The sequence below is a fragment of the Bos grunniens genome, chromosome X, assembly GCF_055505025.1.
Source record: "Bos grunniens cultivar Pamir isolate PY7600 chromosome X, Bosgru_T2T1.0, whole genome shotgun sequence".
Taxonomy (NCBI): domain Eukaryota; kingdom Metazoa; phylum Chordata; class Mammalia; order Artiodactyla; family Bovidae; genus Bos; species Bos grunniens.
In genome coordinates, this window is record NC_141194.1 from 129,952,426 (window position 1) to 129,975,605 (window position 23,180).

The 23,180-nt window shown below is 42.3% G+C and overlaps 1 protein-coding gene across 4 annotated transcripts in view; it reads left to right on the plus strand.

Moving 5' to 3' along the window:
* The window catches only part of HS6ST2 (heparan sulfate 6-O-sulfotransferase 2), a 653,947-nt gene that overhangs the window by 543,130 nt on the left and 87,637 nt on the right, over window positions 1-23,180 (plus strand). The window contains exons 3-4 of one of the 4 annotated variants that reach the window (XM_086385853.1): window positions 19,467-19,499; window positions 21,470-21,673. The exons of 2 other annotated variants lie outside the window; for them this stretch is intronic. In XM_086385853.1, the coding sequence (XP_086241979.1) occupies window positions 19,467-19,499; window positions 21,470-21,503 (67 nt within the window). In that variant the 3' untranslated portion in view covers window positions 21,504-21,673. Of the gene's footprint in view, window positions 1-19,466; window positions 19,500-21,469; window positions 21,674-23,180 lie in introns of those variants that run through there. One more of the 4 variants, XM_086385846.1, reaches the window with a different exon arrangement.

The window sequence follows — 23,180 nt, forward strand, 5'->3', positions numbered from 1 at the left end:
TTGTTTAGTCACTAAGTTGTGTCCAACTTTTTTGTGATCCCGTGGACAGTAGCCCACCAGACTCCTCTGTCCATGGGATTTCCCAGGCAAGTAAACTGGAGTGGGTTGGCATTTCCTTCTTCAGGGGATCTTTTTTTGGCTGCCCAGGTGGCCCAGTGGCAAAGAATCCACCTGCCAAATCAGGAGACACAGGAGATGTGGGTTCAATCCCTGGGTCAGGAAGATCCCATGGAGGAGGAAATGGTAACCCACTTCAGTATTCTTGCCTGGAAAATTCCATGGACAGAGGAGCCTGGTGGACTACACTAAAGAGTTGGACACGACTGAGCAACTGAGCACATATGTGTAGATTTACTAGAGAAACCCTAAGAGACTGGAGAATGCAGGGTGAGAATAGAGTTCAGGAACTAGTGGAGTGTCTAAAGGAGTGGGAATAATCTTGGAGCCACTGAGAAAGGGCTGGAACAGCTGACATCTTTCTGCATGTGGAGAGGACAGAGGGAGGAAAGCCAGAGGGAGAAACTTGGCTAAGAACCCATGGGTCTAATTTCCCTGCTGATTGCCTAAGCTGAAAAACTTCAAACCTCAGAAACTGCTTTCTAAGATAGGATCTTTTAAAATCACCTCCAGGGACAGCCCTTTTATGTCTAGTTATTTTCTATTGTTAGAGACCAAAGAACTTCAGAGAGATCTGTATACAGATGAAGAAACTGAGGCCCACAGCACAGAGGGAGTTACTCAATGTCCCTCCAATTGTTCAGTCCGTCCTGGAACATGCTAATGCCCATGCCAAGTCAATTTAGTAGTGTCTGACTCTTTGTGACCCCATGGACTGTAGCCCGCCAGTCTCCTCTGTTCATGGGGATTCTCTAGGCAAGAATACTGGAGTGGGTAAGCCATTCCCTCCCCTAGGGGATCTTCCCAACACAGGGATCAAACCCGGGTCTCTTATGTCTCCTGCATTGCAGGCAGGTTCTTTACCACTGGAGGCACCTGGGAAACCCTTATCATCATCATGGGACAGTGAGCACAATTTACCTGGCTTTTGTGTGGAGAGAGCACAGATGAATCATTCATATTATCATACACATACCTAAAGAAATTAAGACATGTGTGCCGTTAAGACAAGAACCAAAAGCTTGATTTTTTTTCTTCTTTAAAAGGTGGGAGTTGAAGGCCTACTTTGCTTGACCTTTTTAGCTTTGTTAAAGGCAACCTTGATTCATGATGCATGAGCCTGGGTCTTTGAAACCATTAAGAAAGGGTTTGTTCATTGAACATGCAAACAAATTACTTTCCAAGGGCTGAAATTTAAACTGACATTAAGCTCTGAGAACATCTGTATTTAATTATACATAAAGGCTAGAAAAGAATTTAGAACTTTAAAATAGTTAAATTAAAAGAGAAGTCCCACCTAATGCAAATAATTTATTTCATTGCTATCATTTGTCTATATTAGCTGTGCTGGCTTTACCAATATTTCCAGGGCAGCCCTGGAATATAAGCTTAGATTGGAAACCAGCAGTTAGAGCAGCTCTCAGGGCAGGCTGATGCCATAGAGCCAGGGAGTGTGTTGGCTTCTAACAAAGTTTCCCCTTGGTGGGAAGAATACTAATGAAATATTGTGTTGACCAAAATGTTCGTTCATGTTTTTTGTAAGATGTTATGGAAAAATGCAGACGAACTTTTTGACCAACCCAATACAATCTGTAATGATATATTTCTCTCAGGATGGGACTTTGGAGTCAAAATGTAGTGGAAGGAACACAGGCAAGAAAGCACAGAGATTTGGATCCTAAATCTCATGTAGGGCAGAATCTGACCCTTCTCCACGCTTGCCCCCAGCTTCCTTATCTAAAAGTGAAAGACTTGGATCCAGTGATCAAGTTGGAAGAAAAGGGGGAGAATGTGAAATGAAAAGCATGAATCAAATATAAATGGCTTGATTATCTCTAAATGCCCCTGACCCCCCCCCCCCAATATATACTAGAGCGCCCACACTAGTTTCCCCTCAGTTGAGCAGAGCCTGGAATTGTGAAGAGCAGAGAGGGCTCAGTATCCAGAGTCTCATCCCAGCTGTAACTCTTTCCCTCTCTGTCCTTCAGTTTCCCCATCTGTAAGTGAGGGAGTTGGCTTCTCATTGTCTCCTCATCTGGAGTGCGCATTAGCCATCCATCCCTGACTGATGAAAGCAGAATTTCCCCTGCTGCAGAGCCCTGCAGTCCTGGGTGTTTTAAATGGCTTCCCAGGTGATTCTGAGGTGGACTTCTACCTTGGCATCCTGCCTAGCCAGTCCCTGTAGACCCTGTCTGTCATTTTGGGAGATGAGTGAGAATTTTACCTAGATCCTTTTCAGGCAGTGTGTGCCCCGTGGCTGCCACTCTTGTAGTACAAGGATTAGCCTAACGCTATATCCAGTTCGCTCCTTCCCAGCAGTCTTTTCAAAGGAATGGAGGTGTGCCTTGGGCAGAAGGGCAGGAGGCACAAAGACACCCTCTGTGGAGTCACCGCATGGCCAACTGCCAAGACCCTGCTCTTAAGTCCCCAGTTGTCGCCCGTGTGGGGCTTTCTTGAACCACACAAGAACCAGATTAAATTAATTGATTTCTGGCTTTAAAAAAACATCCCTTCTCTGGTGGGATGCATGCTGCTTATCAAGATGTGCTTAGGAAGCCGGTGCCAGCTTGAATTCTTTGTATTGAGAAAGCCAGGGCTGGCTTGATTCAGAGGTGAATATGGTGCAGGGGGGCAGCGTGGATAGCCCATTGCCTGCTTTTCTCTCCGTGTGAATTTAGCAAACATGGAGCATTCTGGGCCAAATGTGCTTGCCCAGTGGGAACAAGAAGGCACTGGGGGGTGGCTCAAGCTGGATATTACAGACTACCTAGCATAGTGCCAACACAGAAAGTTCAACCAGTGAGCGCTGCTGTGGTTATTTTCATAGCAGCTCAAGCAGGGGAGAGAACCTGAATCCAGAACCAAGGGCAGAAGACCAGGATGTAACCCCAGCTGTTCTTGCCTTACAAATCCATAACCCTTGCCTTCCCTCATTTCCTGGTTTTTAAAGTAAGAGGGCTGGACTAATCAATTATTTTCAAACTTGGACCCTTGGGGTTCTGAAGACATATCCAGAGAGCTTCCTCAAGGGGCATGGAAGGTGGGGAGGAGGCTGAGCATGCAGAACTCAGACCCTCCAGCCCACCCCCTAGAACCCCCAGGCTTTGCACAACTCTCATTCACAGCATAGTGCATGTCAACGGTTCTCAGACTTTTCCGTATCAGGACTTTTTCACACTCAGTTACTGAGGCTCAAAGGAGGTTTTATTTATATGGCATATATCTATTGGTATTGACTGTATTTGAATTTAAAACTGAGCAATTTTCAAAAACATGTATTAACTCTAGTTCAGTTCAGTTCAGTCGCTCAGTTGTGTCCAACTCTTTGTGACCCCATGATCTGCAGCACGCCAGGCCTCCCTGTCCATCACCAACTCCCAGAGTTTACTCAAACTGATGTCCATTGAGTCAGTGATGCCATCTAACCATCTCATCCTCTGTCGTCCCCTTCTCCTCCCGCCTTCAATCTTTCCCAGCATCAGGTCTTTTCAAATGAGTCAGTTCTTCGCATAAGATTGCCAAAGTATTGGAGTTTCAGCTTCAGCATCAGTCCTTCCAATGAATATTCAGGACTGATTTCCTTTAGGATGGACTGACTGGATCTCCTTGAAGTCCAAGGGACTCTCAAGAGTCTTCTCCAACACCACAGTTCAAAAGCATCAATTCTTTGGCGCTCAGCCTTCTTCACAGTCCAACTCTCACATCCATACATGACCACTGGAAAAACCATAGCCTTGACTAGACAGACCTTTGCTCGCAAAGCAATGTCTCTGCTTTTGAATATGCTGTCTAGGTTGGTCATAAGTTTTCTTCCAAGGAATAAATGTCTTTTAATTTCATGGCTACAGTCACCATCTGCAGTGATTTTAGTATTATCTCTAAGAATACGTCTATTACATAGTGACATAAAATTTTTATGAAAGTAAACTGACTTCCAAAGCAGAAAAAAAAATGACAATGTTTTATATTTTGTAAATATCTTTGATATCTGGCTTTATAGAAGACAAATAGAATCTTATATCAGCTTCTGCATTCCATTTCTCATAATATGTTACTTTGATCAAAGGATATGAAGAAAATCTAGCCTCATACAGCCATACATTTGTTAAAGGGGGACCTCAGGAACCCCAGAATGGGTCTTGAGGACGACCAGTGTCATCCTGCCACACAGAGAACTGCTGCTCTACACAAATGGTGTTCTGTGGAGGTGTACGCTGCCCATCCTGGGGCCAGTAAATGACAGCTCTGCTCTCATCCCCTTTTCCTTCACCCCACCCCCTCTTCAGATCAAAGCAGCTCAGTTTTTGTGTGTTTTATATACTGGAGTCATTGGGAGATTTTTGTTTGAAAAGAGGGCTGTGCTTCTAAAAGTATTTGAAATCCACTCACGTAAAATCTTAGGTTACTGAAGATCCAAGGATCTGATAGGTGACAGGGATCATTGAGATGCTTTCCCCAGGCTTCCTCTCCCCCAAGAGAGCCTCTTGGGCTTTGAAGAGGGGCATTTGGGTTCATGTCTCAGCTCTTTCGGGATGGTGGCACGTCATCTTGGCAAGTGACAGCCTCAGCTCAGGAAAATGGCATTGTGTAGCTTGAAAGATTTAAGGCTGCTTCAGAGTGGAGCTCACCTGCCCAGGGAGTGATATAGGCTGGAGGAGGAGGGGATTCAACGTTGGTTGAACTGTCTCATTACTACAGGGGAGCGACAAGCCATAAGGGTAAGTTTCCGTGATATACTTATATGCCATCATCTTTAGAGCTCAACATTCATCATCATTATTTATTTCCTAGGCATCTGTCAGATCTTTATTCCAAGGGACAGAAGCTGGTGCCAAATATCATGGGATCTAAGTGCCCTCACAACCCATTGATGCTTCTTCCAATTTCTTGTCTAATAGAGAAGGCTGTGCTGTTCTTTCCATGACTGTCAGAGTCATTATCGATTTCATGTCATTTCTTTCATAAAATCACCTCCTGGGTTTTGCAAGGTTTCGTTCTGAGAGCTGAGAATGCACTCCTCCCACTTCTCTGGTGGGCAAGATGCTGTGCATTCTATTGATGTGGGTCAGGTGAATGGATTCACGGCCTACCTGCATGCTTTCCCCTTTAGGTTGTGAGCACGTGCCGAGGCACTCCCAGAGCTGTGGCAGAACTCTCCTCTTTGTCCTCATTTGCTTTGTTTCTACCACCAGCCTAAGCGTTAATTAAGAGGCCCAGCGCCTAATGCCCAGCAATAGGGTCAGTCATTTGGGGTAATCGGGTGTCTCCAATTTAATGGAACTCTTCTCTTGGAGTAAGAAATAAAATTGAATCTCTGGGAGAAATTGGAACCCTTGTAATTTGCTGGTGGGAATGTAAAATGGTGCAGCTGCTGTGGAAAAATGGTTTGGCAGTTCCTCAAAAAGTTAAACATAGAATTACCATATGACCCAGCAATTCCACTCCCAGGTGTATACCCAAGAGAAATGAAAACATCGGCACACTGAAGAACTTGTACCTGAATGTTGATGGCAGCATTAATCATGATAGTAGAAAAGGTTGGGGGAGAATGAATACAGGTATGTGTGTGGCTGAATCCCTTCACTGTTCACCTGAAACTGTCACAATGTCGTTAATCAGCTGTACCCCAACACAAAATGTTTTTGGTGTTAAAAAAAGATTCAGATTGTGGTCTCTTAAAATTTTGAAAAAACAATTAAAAAGTTAAGGCAACCCAAATACTCATCAAAGGATGAATAAACAAAATGTGATGCATCTGTACAATGAAATATTGTTCAGCTGTAAAAAGGAATGAAGTGCTGATGCACGCTGTACCATGAGTGAGCCTCAAAAACAATATGCTAAGTGACAGAAACCAGACTAAAAGGGCCATGTATTGTGTGATTCCACTCATATGAATTATCCAGAATAGGCAGTTCCCTAGGGACAAAAAGCACGTTGGTGATTGCCAGGAGCTGAGGGGAGCAGGGGGAAGAAAGAATGACTACTGAATGGATACAGGGTTTCCTTTGGGAACTAGAGACAGGTGGTGGTTGCACAAGTGAATGTACTAAATTCTCCTGAATTGTACTCTTCAAAATGGTTAATTTCATGTTTTGTGGATTTCATCTCAACTAAAAAATATGCCAAACAAACAAAACACCCGAATCCCTGGCTGCTGCCCTCTCTTGGGCTAGTTTGAATATTTGTGGACTCAAGAGCCTCATCCTCCACCAGGATTCCTCCCCAGTGGAAAATGAGCTTACCATAGCCTGTTGGTGCTTTTAGTATTTATGTCTGTTCAGCTACTACAGCTACTATTTATGATGCATGGTTTTCCTCACTACTGTCCTCACCATTTGCTCATGGAAGTCAGAGACAGTGTCTTGCTCATCCTTGCATTCCCAGTGTCTCAGCACATTCCTGGCACATAGGAGACACTCAATAGATGTTTGTTGGGTGAATAACTGGTCATTTTGTTGTATCTTCTCATTCGTCTCCACGATGTACCCCGATGGAGCTAGTCATAAATGTACCATAACAGGTGGCAGGTGCTCAGGACAGACTGTGGGTTTGTCTAGTGGGTAGGGATGACGTTGTTTAGATACATTTAATTTATGTATTTACTTTGGATGGCCATACACTGGAATATTATTTGGCCACGAAAAGGAATGCAGTACTGTTACAGGTTATAACATGGATGAACCTTGAAAACATTATGCAAAGTCAAAGAAGCCAGTGACAAAAGGCAGTGCATTGGATGATTCCGTTTACTTGAAATGTCCAAAATAAGAAAATCCATAGAGATAGAGGGGGCTTCCCTGGTGGCTCAGTCAGTAAAGAATCCACCTGCCCACTGCAATATGCAATAGCCCACCTGCAATGCAGGAGACCTGGGTTTGATCCCTGGGTCAGGAAGATCCCCTGGAGAAGGAAATGGCAACCCACTCCAGTATTCTTGCCTGGGAAATCCCACGGTCAGAGGGGCCTGGCGGGCTACATACAGTCCATGAGGTTGCAAGAGTCAGACACGACTTAGTGACTAAATCACCAACCACCAACCACCATAGAGACAGAAAGTAGATCAGTGGTGGTCAGAGCATGGTAAGGGTAGGGGGACATGGGGTGACAGCTACCATTTTTGAGGTAATGGGAAAGTTTTAAAACTGAGTGTAGTGATGACTCCACATATCCATGACTATACTAACAACCACTGATTTGTACCCTTTAAAATAGGTGAATTATATGGTATGTGAGTTATATCTCAATAAATCTGTTAAAATCTAGATATAGGTCAGAAGAGTAAAGAATAACATTTGAATCAAAGGCAAATGTTCTCTTGTTTTGGGAAAGATCTCCTTCCCAAACCTAAAATAACTACCCTGATATATATTCAAAGGGTTTCTCTAGAGAAAGATTTCTTTACACTGGGCTTCCCTTCTAGCAGCAGCTCATGTGGGTTTCAAGATCTTTACCTACCTGATGAGGGGCTGAGCGCAGAGTAACTCAAAGCCAGAATGTGAAAGGCAACTGCCAACGGTTGGGCAGTTGGAGATTGGTCAGACTGTGTGCACTGGGAAACCACAATTCGGTTTCCACAAACCCAGCTGCCTGGTGATTTTTCCACTGCCTGCAGGATACCCACTGCCCAGCTCCCTAACCCACATCGATCAGGATGAATGAGCAAGTAGCCTGATGATGTGCCAGTTGGGCAATTAGCGATTCAGCAAGTCCAGCTTCAAATGAGCAGTTCCAAATTCTTCCTCTGACTCTTGGGGACTGCCCACTTCAGAAGAGACACTGATCTGCTGCTGTGGGGCTACCATTGTGGGGCTGAAGTGGGACTCCTTGAGGGTAGCTGTGCATATGGATATGAGTACTGCCTAGGGCTGTATGCAGACTTCAGCTGGATTCCTTGTGTTCAGACACCAAGAAATCATAGCACCCACGACATCATCCCACTTAGCTGACAGCTCATATGCCCTTAGTTCCCAGATGGGTATATATATATATAATTTAACATATTGATATACACGATTTAAATGAATTTTGCTAAAGATAAGGAAATATAGGTATAATAGCAGGAAAAACCCCCTTACCTCCACTCTGCTGTGAGGGAGGAGAGAGAGACACAGAGAGCACTGATCTGCCTGCCAACCTCTTTTCCTCACAGGCTACTGGCCCACCCACTGCCACGTGATTTATGCCCTAGGGCAACAGCATAGCTGTGATAAAGATTTACACTAGGTTTTCATCTTCAAATGAGCTACAACCTCTCTTCCTTGTGTATTCAAGTGCTTGGCACTCATTGCCTGCACGTTTATTCTGAAATTCAAAATGAAAAATGGTCCCTGGAGAAGCTTGAAGAGCAACACACAACACATCACTTCCAAAGCATGCTGCCAGTTTATATAGAAACTAAAGGGCAATCTCCACTCCCAGTGCTGGTCTGGTGTGCCCAGAGAGATTATACACATTGACTCTTTCCATGTGTGCACCTCGTGAAGGTGTGGGACACAGAGCAGTAGGGAAGGCATAGGATTTGGAGTTAGGGCAAGGGGTTAATTTTCAAATTGACACAGCATACATAACTCAATATCAAACAATCTGATCAAAAAATGGGCAGAAGACCTCAACAGACATTTCTTCAAAGAACACACAGATGGTCAACAGGCATGTGAAAAGATGCTCCACATCACTAATTATTCAGAGAAGGTAATGGCACCCCACTCCAGTACTCTTGCCTGGAAAATCCCATGGATGGAGGAGCCTGGTAGGCTGCAGTCCATGGGGTCTCGAAGAGTCGGACACAACTGAGCGACTTCACTAATTATTAGAGAATTGCAAATCAAAACTACAATGAGCTATCACCTCACACTGATCATCATCAGTGTGGCCATCAGAATGGCCATCATCAAACAGTCTACAGGTAACAAATGCTGGAGAGGGTGTGAAGAAAAGGGAACCTTACTATCCTGGGTATGGAAATGTAAATTGGTACAGCCACTATGGAGAACAGTATGGAGCTTCCTTAAAAAAAATAAAAATACAGTTTCCATGTGATCCAGCAGTCCCACTCTTAGGCATATATCCAGAAAAGACAAAACTCTAATTTGAAAAATACATGCACCCCAGTATTCGTAGCAGTACTATTTACAACAGCCAAGACATGGAAGTAACCTGAATATTCATCAGCAGATGAATGGATAAAGAAGATGTGGTATAGATACATATAAGAATATTACTCTGCCATGAAAAGAATGAAATACTGCTATTTGCAGCAACATGAATGGACCTAGAGATCGTCATTCTAAAGTGAAGTAAGTCAGACAGAGAAAGACAAATATTATATGCCATCACTTATATGTGAAATCTAGGAAATAATACGAATGAATCTATATGCAAAACAGAAACATACTCACAGACATAGAAAACAAACTTATGGTTACCATAGGGGAAGGTGGGGAGGGACAAACTAGGAGTATGGGATTAAGAGATACAAACTGCTATATATAAAATAGATAAACCATAGGGACTTACTATATAACACAGCGAACTATATTCAGCATCTTGTAATAAACTATAATGGAATATAATCTGAAATATAAATCAATTATACTTCAAAAAAAGATGAGGAGTCAGGGCATTTTGAATATTCTCATCTCAGCGGCTTCACTTATTAGATATGTGACTTTGAGCAAGTAATTGTTTGAGCCTCACCTAATTTACCTATAAAAAGATAAGAATGATGCCTGCCTCACAGGTACAGTACAGCTTAGAGGCCAGTGAGCTTGGGTGCTGGCATTCTACAACTCTGGATTTGAGTGATTAGTTGTGCAAGTCCCTCTGGGGCTCAGTTTTATCATCTGTGCAATGAGTATAGACTTTCGCTTGGGATGAAATGAGACAATTCCTGTAAAGTGCACGGTGCCTGGCATGTAGGACGGACTCATTATTTAATAGCTAATAGTATGATTGTTATTATTTGTCATTTAGGTATAATTTCCAAGACTTCTAGAAAAGATAACTCTGTGTACTCTCCCAGATGTTCTGGCACATTTGTCCCATATTTTGGATTTGTGGGGGCAGAAACACTCGCATTGTTTTTGTTACCTAGTTTTGAAACTTCAGGTAAGATATGAAACTGAGAATCCTGCTATAAAAGGAAATCAGCTTCCTCATGAAAACAGAGGCTTTGTCCTAACAATGGTGCTACATCTTCACATTTGGAAAGGTGTCCAAAGTCCACAAAAATGTCAAACTGATCATGAATTTTCAAAAAGTGGTGCATACATCAATAGCACCAAGCCAAATCCATTCATAAATGGGGAGTCTCTAGGATGGCCCTGGCCCTTTTGATCTGTCACATTGATAGAGACTAGCAAGGTCTATGTGGGCAAGAACAGCAGTAGCTTAAAGTCTTCAACAGAGGTTTTTTCCCTTGGGAATCCAGTTTACTTTCCATGTTGTGGACAGATCCAGTCAGTCAACACAGATGTACACCAATGGAGTCCATTAGTCCGATGTTTCTCTTACTTCATCGCAAACATCTGGACAGTGAAGGGTATTTTTCATTTATTTTAAAATCAAAATGGTTGGTTTTAGTAAATTCAGCAGATTTGGTTGAGCACCTGGTTTGTGCCATCTGTCAGATACTATTGGAGATCCCAAGGAGGTCACAATTTTGAGAAAAATGAGACTGATGGGTTTGAAGCAACCAAAGACATTTGGAGGGCTGAAATTCAAACACAGTTCTGTCAGCTCCAAAGCCTGTGCTGGCTCCGGTTCCCTCTTTGTTCGGGGCTGGCTTGAGGACAGTTTCAGACCCAAGCCAGTGGCTCCTACCACACTTTGATGTCGACAGAGCTGGAAGCTCCTTGACGAAAGCAAGTGACATATGTCCAGGATGGAACATTCCACGTGTCACTACTGTCTGACCCTCTTCATGACTTGGCTGAATATTTCCTGAGAATGATCTCGATTCTTAGTTTAGCACTTGCCAAATCCTTGCTTGTTAGGGACTTTGTCATGCTCTGTGTCTTAAACATGTGAAAATGTGAATGAAGCAGTTCTGTGTCACCTTGGCAGCTTGCCATTCTTTGTCTGTGTCAGCATCCGGTATTTGGGATTCAGTAGAGTAGCAGTCTCTTGTGAAGCAGAATGTAAAGGGCACAGTGGGAATCTTCCCTGAGGATTTGAACTAGTCTGAGATAGCATTCGTTGTGGATCTTCCAGATCCCCAAATCTGAAATACAGAGACAAAATGAGGTAAAATAAACTGTAGAAATACACACATGCATGCAGATTTATGTTTATGTTCTAAGTGAAACTTTTGCAGGCTCTTATTATCAGAAAGCAAGCCCTGTTATACCCAGAATGTTTCTAAGGGATTCTTAATGGTCTATGCTTCCTTGGAAGCAAAAGTGTAGGTATGATCAAATTGAAGGAACACATTACTGAAACCTAACATACAAATACAGATGTTTGCATCTGGGGAACTCAAAAACACATTCAAAAATCACTGTCAGCTTTTTAAAAGAAGCAGACTCACAGATAGAGAGAACAAACTAGTGATTACCAGTAGGGAGTGGAGGGAGGGGCAGGATAGGGGAGAGGGAATGGAAGGTACCAACTATTGTGGGTAAGATAGGCTGAACAATTTATTGTACAACATGGAGGAATATAGCCAACATTTTGTAATAACTGTAAATGGAAAGTAACCTTTAAAATTATATACATTTTTAAAAAAAAACTTTTAAGAAATACTGTCAACTTCCAGTTGATGGAGTCAGCCTGCATCTGTGCACCCCCTTTGATAGTTCAAACAGTGGCCCCACATCATGAGTCAGAATGCATCTCAGGAGGAAAGACAAGCCAGGTTTTCTTTAATGACCTCTCTCTCTCTCTTTTTTTTTTTTTTTTTTTTTGGTTTTTGGTTTGCTTGGTTTGTTTCAATGGCAAACTGTTCCTTTCACTCCTTTGTGAACAACTGCATTGTCAAGTACGTGCTTCAGAGATGCTTCAGAAAGAATGTGTCTTGGCATAGCCAAGGACAAGGTACAGCCAGACCCATTTCCCATGAAAACAAGAATCCCTCGGCCTCCAGGTTCTTAATTAGATCAGCGCTAGAGGGCACTCTTATGATGCCAAAATGGGAGGATTTTTACTAAAAACTGATGGACAGGGGTCATGGTGAGCGGACAGAGCTGTTGCTGTAAAGACAGCTGACAACAAACAGCTTAGGGAAGACCTCTGCGACTGAGAATTGCCTGACTCTCCAACAGATAAGAAAACACTCTGAAAAAAACTGTAGTCATCTTCCTCATCAGATCCACTTTGTGCTTGGTGTCTTGGCAATACAGAGCCCAGGTATTAGGTATTATTTCTCACAAGGGAAAGGACAGAAGAATCGCTGATTGTTACCACGTGATGTAGTCAACGTGTGTGTAGGCAGAAAACAGCCTGAGCAGCTTAGGAAAATGCGTTTACAATTTCATAGCTGCTACTAGCATAGCATAGCAAAGAAATAGAGAAGGCAATGGCAACCCACTCCAGTACTATTGCCGGGAAAATCCCATGGACGGAGGAGCTTGATAGGCTGCAGTCCATGGGATCGCTGAGAGTTGGACACGACTGAGTGACTCCACTTTCACTTTTCACTTTCATGCACTGGAGAAGGAAATGGCAACCCACTCCAGTGTTCTTGCCTGGAGAATCCCAGGGACGGGGGAGCCTGGCGGGCTGCCGTCTATGGGGTCGCACAGAGTCGGACACGAATGAAGTGACTTAGCAGCAGCAGCAGCAACTACTAGAAAGGAAGAATTGAAACTCTTGGGGGTCTTTTAGGGCTATTTTCCCAGTCTTTTGCAGCCCTTGCTCTTTGGCTTGCTCCTAAGGGCTATGTGGCTGTATGTGGAGGCACAGACGCCTGCTTGCCTGATGGTGGATGTGGGGTGGGTAGTACACCAGCAGGGAAGGGGACCTATAGATCTGCGTCCTGGTCTCAGCCCTGCCACTAAGGTGTTCTGTGATCTGCAGCAAGTCCGCAGAGACTCGGGGGTCAAGAAGGTTGTGCAGCAGCATTAACTGCAACACTAATGATCTCTAAAAGATCATCCAAAAAAACTAACTAAATAAAAGATCACCCCTCAGAGACTGTGATTGATTAATTGATTGATGGTGGTAGAAAGACCTTTAAAACCACTTGTTTATAGCAGCCACCTGAGTTCTGAATCCCACCTTGGGTTAGAGAATGACTCCATGCTGTTGATCGAGATGGTACTAGAAGGATCTGACAGCTCAGAGCAGCTGATATGTCCATATTGGTCATTCCTTGAGGTGTGACCACCCAGTCCAAATACAACCTCTGAGAGTGACCACAATTCAACCATCAGTAGTTCCCCCCCAAACTGGCTTATTACATTCAATTTAAAAATAAAGTCACTCAGTCGTGTCCAACTCTTTGCCACTCCATGTACTATACAGTCCATGGAATTCTCCAGGTCAGAATACTGGAGTGGGTAGCCTTTCCCTTCTCCAGGGGATCTTCCCAACCCAGGGATTGAACTCAGGTCTCCCGCATTGCAGGCAAATTCTTTACCAGCTGAGCCACAAGGGAAGCCCAGTCACATCTGATTTACATGCTGGGCACTGGCCAGAAGGTCCCAATCATGTGCAAGTGAAGTTCCCTGAGGACCCAAGGGAGGTCTGGAGACATAATGGAAAGAGTGGGCCACTGAAGACAAACTTGTCCACTCAGCCTTTGGCCCCCAAAGTCTCTTAGAGCAATGCAAGAGTGTTTCTTTCAGCCTCAGTTGGTTCAGAACCCAGGCTTTATTCATAGGTTCCGGACTGAGTCAGATTCATTATAAAGCCTTAAAATGTTCTAATGAACAATGGCCTTTGGGAAAGCACCTAATCCAACATCCTCACTGCAGATAGGAAACCCAAGAGCCATCTTCCCCTCTGGAGAGTAGGCTTAAAGGAGTCACAGAGCAGAGCTGCCATTTATACACACATATATATATGTATAACTAAATCACTTTGTGGTATACCTGAAGTTAATACAATATTGTAAATCTATATCTCAATAAAATTTTAAAATACCTCGTGATAATTAGCATAAAATATAAAATTTGCAAACAAAATAAAAAATGAGTCGTTCACCTGGGACTTTCTATGCATGGGACACCTTCCCATTTAGGGGACCAGGTTCAACATGCAGAAAACTTTTTCACTAGGATATACCATATTTGGCCTTCAGAGATCAAACGAAGATGTGGCTGGAGATACAATAATGAGTTGGCCGGTAACTAAGCAGCAGTGTATTAGGTCAGACCAAGACAAGAGTGGAAGGGCATCCTACATAGTGAGAAGGTGGGGGTATCAGGGGCACAGCAGCTCTGGGTGTGGGAGCAAAGCAATCCAATGTCACAAATCAGAGAGCTTGAATGTGCTGTTGGCTTGGCGGCTCTGGAACGAACAGTGGTCAGTAATTGGTTCCCACAGGGTATTGTCTGCCACAGATTAGCAATCAGACCAAGACAGTGTTGGTAGGTTTTTTTTGTTTGGTTTTAACCACCCTTTGCAAATCTGAGCATTCATGAAAGCCTTTGTCTGGGAGTATGTGGCTTGGCGGTCCCTGTTGATTGACAGCAAGCAGCAACATCCTAGGCTCCTGGCAGATGGAGCAGCTGCATGAGCCGAAAGAGAAAAGGGGAGGGGGAATCAGTTGTTTATCAATTAGATTTTCCCTGTTATTCTCAATTAAGTTTACTTGTGTAACTTTTCCATCCTAGAGAACCAGCCATTCTCTGTTTCAAATAAACAAAGCTGTTTTCCTGGACAGAATGATGATCGGCTACATTTCAACTTGGCTGTTACTGTTTTGGCCATGTTTTCCTCTACTCATAAGCTCAGACTGCGGGGCTCTGGGCTCTCTGAACTGCTAATGGCATGTTGTACAGAGAAAATGACTAGAGATTGCTGTTCTTCTAACTAACTTGGCACCAAAATGAAAGACAAACCTATTAGAGAATTACAAAAGTACTGGAACTGGAGGATTTTTAGAAACCACCTTGTGAAAATCCTTCTTTTCATATGACTCCCTGAGACTGGAGAAGAGAATTTGCCCAAGATCAAATGAGTCATTGGTAAAACTGGATTAGAAACCAGGAATACCGATTTTTAGGCAAAGGGTCTTGGATTTTTACATCATCCTGTTTCTCCTACGTCTTAATTTGGATCCTTAATATCAAAGTGAATAGATAGTTTCACTTTTTAAAATTGAATTATAGTTGGTTTATAATGGTGTTAATTTCTGGTGTATAGCAAAGTGATTCAGTTATACATATATATGCATTCTTTTAAATATTCTTTTCTATTATGGTTTATCCCAGGATATTGGATATAGGTCCCTGTGCTTAGGTAGCTTCATTTTTTTTTAATTTTATTTTATTTTTAAACTTCACAACACTGCATTAGTTTTGCCAAACATCGAAATGAATCCGCCACAGGCACACCTGTGCTCCCCATCCTAAACCCTCCTCCCTCCCCCCTCCCCATACCCTCCCTCTGGGTCATCCCAGTGCACCAGCCCCAAGCATCCAGCATCGTGCATCGAACCTGTACTGGTGACTCGTCCCACACATCATACTATACATGTTTCAATGCCATTCTCCCAAATCTCCCCACCCTCCCTTTCCCACAGAGTCCATAAGACTGATCTATACATCAGTGTCTCTTTTGCTGTCTCATACACAGGGTTATTATTACCATCTTTCTAAATTCCATATATATACGTTAGTATACTGTATTGGTGTTTTTCTTTCTGGCTTACTTCACTCTGTATAATAGGCTCCAGTTTCATCCATCTCATTAGAACTGATTCAAATGTATTCTTTTTAATGGCTGAGTAATACTCCATTGTGAATATGTACCACAGCTTTCTTATCCATTCATCTGCCGATGGGCATCTAGGTTGCTTCCATGTCCTGGCTATTATAAACAGTGCTGTGATGAACATTGGGGTACACGTGTCTCTTTCCCTTCTGGTTTCCTCAGTGTGTATGCCCAGCAGTGGGATTGCTGGATCATAAGGCAGTTCTATTTCCAGTTTTTAAAGGAATCTCCACACTGTTCTCCATAGTGGCTGTACTAGTTTGCATTCCCACCAACAGTGTAAGAGGGTTCCCTTTTCCCCATACCCTCTCCAGCATTTATTGCTTGTAGACTTTTGGATCGCAGCCATTCTGACTGGTGTGAAATGGATAGCTTCATTTTTGTTCTGAATGTAAATGCCAGGGAGTAGGTGTCATCATTTGAGGTTTCTTGTTAGCAAAAATCCCCATCTAGAGTTTGGGGCTCCTGTGACAACTCCTCAATTCCCATTTTCCATTGATATATATCAATATGTGTTCCCTTCATTTTCATCTTTTCCTTTCCCTGCTAATTTGACTTTTATGTAGTAGCTGTCACTGAGAGATGTTTACTTCCATCTTGAACCTTGGCCCAGAGGAGGGTTACTGTTACTGCTTCTTCCCCAGCCAGTGTCTGGGTCATGGGCATGAGCCCCACAGGCCCTTTTGTTACCACTTGCTGTTGCTTTCCCAGGAGGTGGCTTGCTGAAGGGTGCCGAGTCCAGTCTCGGCGTGTTACAGAACACTGCAGCATCCAGTGAAAAAAACCTCTGCCAGGATGTGGTACAGAGGCTTCCTGTTTTCATAGTATTTCAAGGTACACGCTTGGAGTTCTGTGAACAGCAAATGCCCTCATTGAAAAGAAACTTGACTTAACAGCCTTGGGGAGGGACTTTCCACACGGGGAACTCGTGAAAAGCAACCATGTCTCTTCCAATCAGAAAGAGAAGCCTTTCCAATCCAGATGTGGAATCAGATGCCAGCGGTTGTGTTCTTCATACATAAAGACATAAATAAAATGAGAAGAGATGTTTTCATAGAGTTAGTAACAGACAGTATATTTCTGTGGGAACTCTTCTCCAAACAGATGGTGTAAGGAAAAATCTTTCACAAGACTGTAAACTCTGTGAAGGCAGAGATTTGTGTCTGTTTTACTCACTGCTGCATCCTTAAGTGCCTCTAACGATGCCTGTTACATAATAAATGATAGATATTTTGTGGGGATGCTTTTTAACTGAATATACTTGACATATAACACTGTGTAAATTTACGGTGTACAATGTGTTAATTTGATACACTTGTATATTGTAATAGGATTGCTGTTGTGGCGATAATTAGTACCGCTATCACATTACATGGGGCTTCCCTGGTGGCTCAATGATAAAGAATTTGCCTGCTAATGCAAGAAATGCAGGTTTGATCCCTCGGATGGGAAGATCCCCTGGAGAAGGAAATGGCAACCCACTTCAGTATTCTTGCCTGGAAAATTCCATGGACAGAGGAGCCTGGCAGGCTATAGTCTATAGGGTCACAAAGAGTCGGATTTGACCGAGTGACTACACAACAGCAACAACAATGTCACATTACATAATTATCCTTTCACTTTATTAAAAGGTCTTTTAAAAAAGATTCCATGTAAGAACCTTCTCAAAGAGTGTGTGTTTGTGTGTGTGTGTGTGTGTGTGTAAAATGGATTCCTCATGTTAATTCATTTTTTCTAATCAATATGCCTCTCCTTTTTCTCTTTCTCCCCATGGCTTTTGATTCACTTCTGTTGACTATCCACCCTTTTGACTGGTACACCTATAACATCTTCCTGGGTCACCACTGAATAATCTACCTCTGGCAACCTGGACTCCCAGGTAAGACAATGCGCTTCCAAAAGTCTTCTTCGTGTAATCCCTGGGCAAATTTTAATAGACCATTGAGAAGCTTACAAAGACATTTTTAAAAAATCTCAAGAGGCAGTAGTTCCCCTGGTTAAAGTTAAATTTGATCTGGTCCCCATAACATTAATTATGCACATACTTATATTATTTGAGGATTTCTATTAATGCTGCAAAAATAGAATTAGAGTTTTGGAAAGTGCTACATATTTGACTTCAGAACTTTCTAGCATGAAGATTCAACATATAACTTTATGTTTTCATGTTGTTATTATTTTTATTTTTCACCTAAAGTTGTATTTTTTGTTCATGAGCCTGAGTGCAGTGGAAGAGATACTAGCCTTTCTTCACTGTGTAGGGAAATTAAGTCTTGGTAGGCCAGAACATTCTAGATTACTTCTTTCTTGTGGCTGGAATGGAAGAGGATCACACTGGGCCCTGGATGGTAAGTCAGCTAATGTAGGTATCTTGTCTAACAGATCTGATGTCACTAACTACATTACTTTTGTTTTCATCACATTTGCTTCTCCACCAGGCTTCACAACTCACAGAACCAGGGAAGGGGGCCTTAGCCACGCCAAGAGCTGATGATAAAAGAGCCATATGTTGCTCCTTAAACAATGATGCAAGGCCCATTGCCATGTCTGCTAGCCATGCTATGAAAATCTCTCTTAACTCACCTCTAAAACCTCAAGACATATTTAATGTAAAGAAATATTCCTCCAAAGAAAATGTCTAGGCTATATAACTCACTATGGGCACAAAAGTATTAGCATATTATAATATCCTTTGCTTAGTATAAACCAAAAAGCTATCTAAGCCCATTTGAACTTGCAGGTTAGCAATTGTCTGATGCGCAACTTCCCAGTCCTGCCAATATCAGAAATCCACATAGTAGAATGAGTATTTTGTGACTCAAGATATAATATGAAAGCAACTGGGTATTTTTTTAAACGGAGAGACATTGCTTACATTGATGGATGTCTTGCATTTGGGTGGAAGGAACAAGTGATGATTTATGTATCATTTTCTGTGTGCTTTGAATTTTCATCGGTTGGAAGAACATCCACAAAGTCTAATCATTCTTTCTTTTCTTTTTGTTATTTATGTTTCATATATCCTTGATAATATGAAAAATCCCTGTAAATTCCTCCTAGGTCCTTTCAATCAGGCATTTCCGTTTTAGTGATGCCACAGTGCTTGGTTTGGTATGGTCTTGGTTTTGGTTTATTGACTTTTGTTTTTTGCTTAGATTGCCATTGCCTGTGTGTCAGGGAGTGGAATTAGTTATGACTGAATGGGGGATCTTTCATTCTCAGCCCATAGCCCTTCAGAGGTTTGACTTTCAGCACTACCCTGTCCCTTTTAGCCCTCTAATTCATAATTTCCCCACTACATGAGAGGAGCTAGTGGGGAACAGAATTAGGGAGCCATCCATGAGCTGTTGCCTTGAGGTTTGGAAAGCTGAAAAAAAAATGTGATCAAAGCAAAATGGAAAACTTTTATTATTTTAATTCCTCTCTTAATAAGCTCTTGCTAGCACCTGGTTTTACTGTTCCTTTAACAGGTGGAGGATTTTTCAGATTCTAGATGCAGCAAGGTAAGTGACAATGGATTTTGAGTTTAACCAAACCCAAGTGAGCTAGACAACATAGACTCTGCCATTGTCCATCAGTTTAATTTCCATACAATAAATAGTTAAGTTTCCACTTGGATAGATTCTTTCCATGTTTCTTTTTTAGTTTAAAACAGCTGACATGGCCCAGGCATGCAGTCTCAGATCTGAAAGCTGACCTAGTTCAGAAGTGGGGCGAAAGTTCCGGGCCAGCATCCCAGTCGGCCAGTAGGTCACTAGCTTCTTTTCCTTTTTGCTGAAATCGGAAGACACTGTGGAGTGTTCTGTTATGAAGACCCCACCCCACCATCAACAAAGCGTTCTCCACAGAGCTTCAGGGGCACCTGCCTGTCTCTCAGCTGGATGGTGGTTTAGGAAACAACTAGGTCAGCATTTTACTGAAGGGAGATGAATTATTTGAAAGTATCAGGGCTTGTAAAGTATGTACATATGTAGATTTGCAAGGTAGCGTAACCCCATACATAGGCTAGGGACCTTTGTGACATGAACTCTGCAAGTCTAATCAAACACAGGAAAGTTTCTAACTCCAGGGTGGGGGGCTGGGGTGGGGCTGTTGAGAATACAACAGAATAGTGTCTTTCCAGGCAATGACTGTTCCCGCGAGCTGTGCTGTCATAATGCCATCAGTGCTGAGGAGGCTGGGAGAATTGTCAGCCATTTTGTAAATGTGGCTCTCCTTGCTTGGCACATGGTTTTCTAAGATCATACTGCTCACCAGTACTGTATTTGGCCTATTCTAGGCTTATTGGCTCCAGAAAGATTTACCAGTGTCTCTACTTTCTCTTCCTACCCATCTATATTATTTGTTCCCTAGCCAGAGAAGTTAGGAAGAGCAAAGGTTATAGCCTTTGGATTCCTCTACTAGAGAAGACTCTCACTGAAATAGAGTAGATTGACCATATCTTAGATACCCAGTTTGGCTTTCAGTAGCTGGATTTCCATATTCCCATTAGGGTCTCAGTGGATTTATTTGACATCTGAGAAGCATCAATTCAGGGTTTAATTCCATAGTCAGGTTATAATTCATTGAGATAAATGGTATAGACACCTAATCACACAATATTAGTGTAGGAGGGCATCTGAGCATCATGGATTGGGTGTATCATGGTGGCAAGAGTACTACATTTTGCTACTAACTAGTGGGGTGACTTTGCTCAATTCCTATGTCTGCTGTGAGCCTTGACTTCCTCATCTGTCAAATAAAACAGAGTGGGTGACCATTAAGATAATAGCTAATTAACCTAAAGACTATTATCCCTATAATTGCTTTCACAGGGAAAATGTTACAAATTTTGTTTTATATTTGTTTTAAATTTTGCTCCATGATAGAATCATCTCTGTCTTAATAGGCTTGCTATATAACAAAACAAGTCATGACTTATTCTTTATTTTTATTATGGGGCTGAGTAGTTTGACCAGAAACTATTGTCAGAGTAATTTACCTGCTTTTAGTTTGTGAGAAAGGAAGAGAAGAACACAGATGGTGCTATGGAAGAGAATCAGCTTTGATAAACGTCCATGGGAGCCATTTTTAATTCTGGTGGACTGAATGATGTATGAAAACTATTTGCAAAGCTAGCATGTTTTTCGACCACTGGTAAAATAAAGCAACAATTCATTTGGTAATCCCCATTGTACATTTAGTTTTCTAAATACACAAGATTATGATTATCTCTGTCTAGTAATTAACAATTTGCATAAATGCTTGCTATTATTTAGTTGTCTGAATGGATTTTCTAATCCAGAGAAAAAAGGAACAATCAGTGGGAGCCATCCCAAATGCCTTGCATTATTGCCACACACATGCACAATTAACAGCGAGGCTAATTGTTTCAGACCAGAACCTCATTTGTGCTTCTATAGACAGCAAAAACATTAACTGCCAGAGTGTTTGCAACTCTCTCTCTCTGTCTCTCTCTCTCTTTTCCCTATAGCCAGCTGTATTATAAGGTCTGCAGTTGGCTGTAAGAAAATTATTTGCCTGGATTTTCAGGGTATCATTTTGTGATGGAGTTTCCAAGCTTCTACTTAAGTTCACGATCAATGCCTTGAACAACCAAAGACTGATTTTTTTAATAATATTTTAACAGTGTGCCTCTATAAATTTAAAGAATAAAAGGATGCTGACACATAAACCAGTTCTGCTACTGCTTGTCCATTCTGCTTCATATTTTGTACCTTTAAAATGATTGGCGTTAGACCTGCATATGAGAATCATAAAAAGTCAAGACTGGAGGAGGCCTTTAAAATTACCCTATCAAATTCCCTCACTTTTCAGATGAGTTTGATAGACAGTGATTTGAATATCAATAACAACCACCAAATCAATGATGCCACACGTTTTTAAAAAAACTATCAAACCCTTGGGAGCTATTGTAGTAAATACATTTGAATGATAACCGGTTTGAAATTATACAACTTCGGCTTCTTTTCCAAAAAGTGAATCCGATTTCTTTAAATGTTCCTTCATAAAGTTAACCTAAACATTGCCATGATGTTGATGGCATATGGGTGAAAGAAGGTGTTCTGTCAAAGTACTTTGGTCAATAGGAGATGCTCAACTGATGTACCAGCTCTCTTCCCCTCATACACGATGATGTCACTAATGTCAGCATATGAAGTGTTTCTTCAGTGACTGGGAGTACTGGCTTTTGGAGTCAAACTGTCCTTGGGTCCAATCCTGGTGCTGCCTGTCACTTGCTAGCACTGTGACCTTGAGTCATTTTTTTAGCCTCTGCAGACTTTGAATCTTCACATGTAAATACCTTACAGGGTTGTTGCGAGGATTAAATTGAGATCATGCATATCAAGTGCTTAGCACTGCTCCTGGCATATAGTAAACAGTCAATAAGTGGTAATGGTTATTACCACGATTGTCTCACACACCTAGTACCAGTCTCATGCAACACTTACATTTCATCTTATGATGGTCTGGAGCACACGCATATACACCTGTACACATCAGCATATGGTCACGCAGAGTTCACAAGGATGGCACCCAGAAGACTGCTTTCCAAGATTATCTGTGACATGTTTAAAAATCCAGTGGCTCCTCCAGCTTTACTGTTCTTGAACTCTTTGGTGATTTTGGAACTTTTACACATCTTCTCGTTTGAAAGCATTCCTAATTTATCTTGGTTCACCTCCTGTCTTCTTCTCAACACTTCTTAAGTTTCCTTTGTTGGATGTCTTTTACACACTCATGAGTGTGTGCACACATGTGCACGCACACACACACACACACACAGCCTCTCCCCCTCCCACTTGGCTCCTTTCAGTGGAGCAATTCCCAAGGTCCTGTCATTGATCTGCTTCTCTTCTCTTGCTGTGTGCTCATTCTGGGTAATTTCATCTCCTGACATATAGCTTCACCTTTCACCTCTACACTAATGATTCCTAAATTGACCTCTCCTTAACTTATTCCGGAGCTCCAGGCTAGCTCCAATTTCCAATTGCTTGCTGAGCATCTCCAGGGCAGGATATCCTAGGAGGCTGAAGTGTAGTCTGGCTTTTGTCATCCAGCCTCAGGAATGCAGATGGGGGAATCTAGCTTTGAGAAGTATTAAGGGCCGAAAACAAGGAAGATGTGCTGAGCATTCATCTGAGCAGAAGTAAAAGTAGTCTACGTTAGAAAAGTGGTTCACA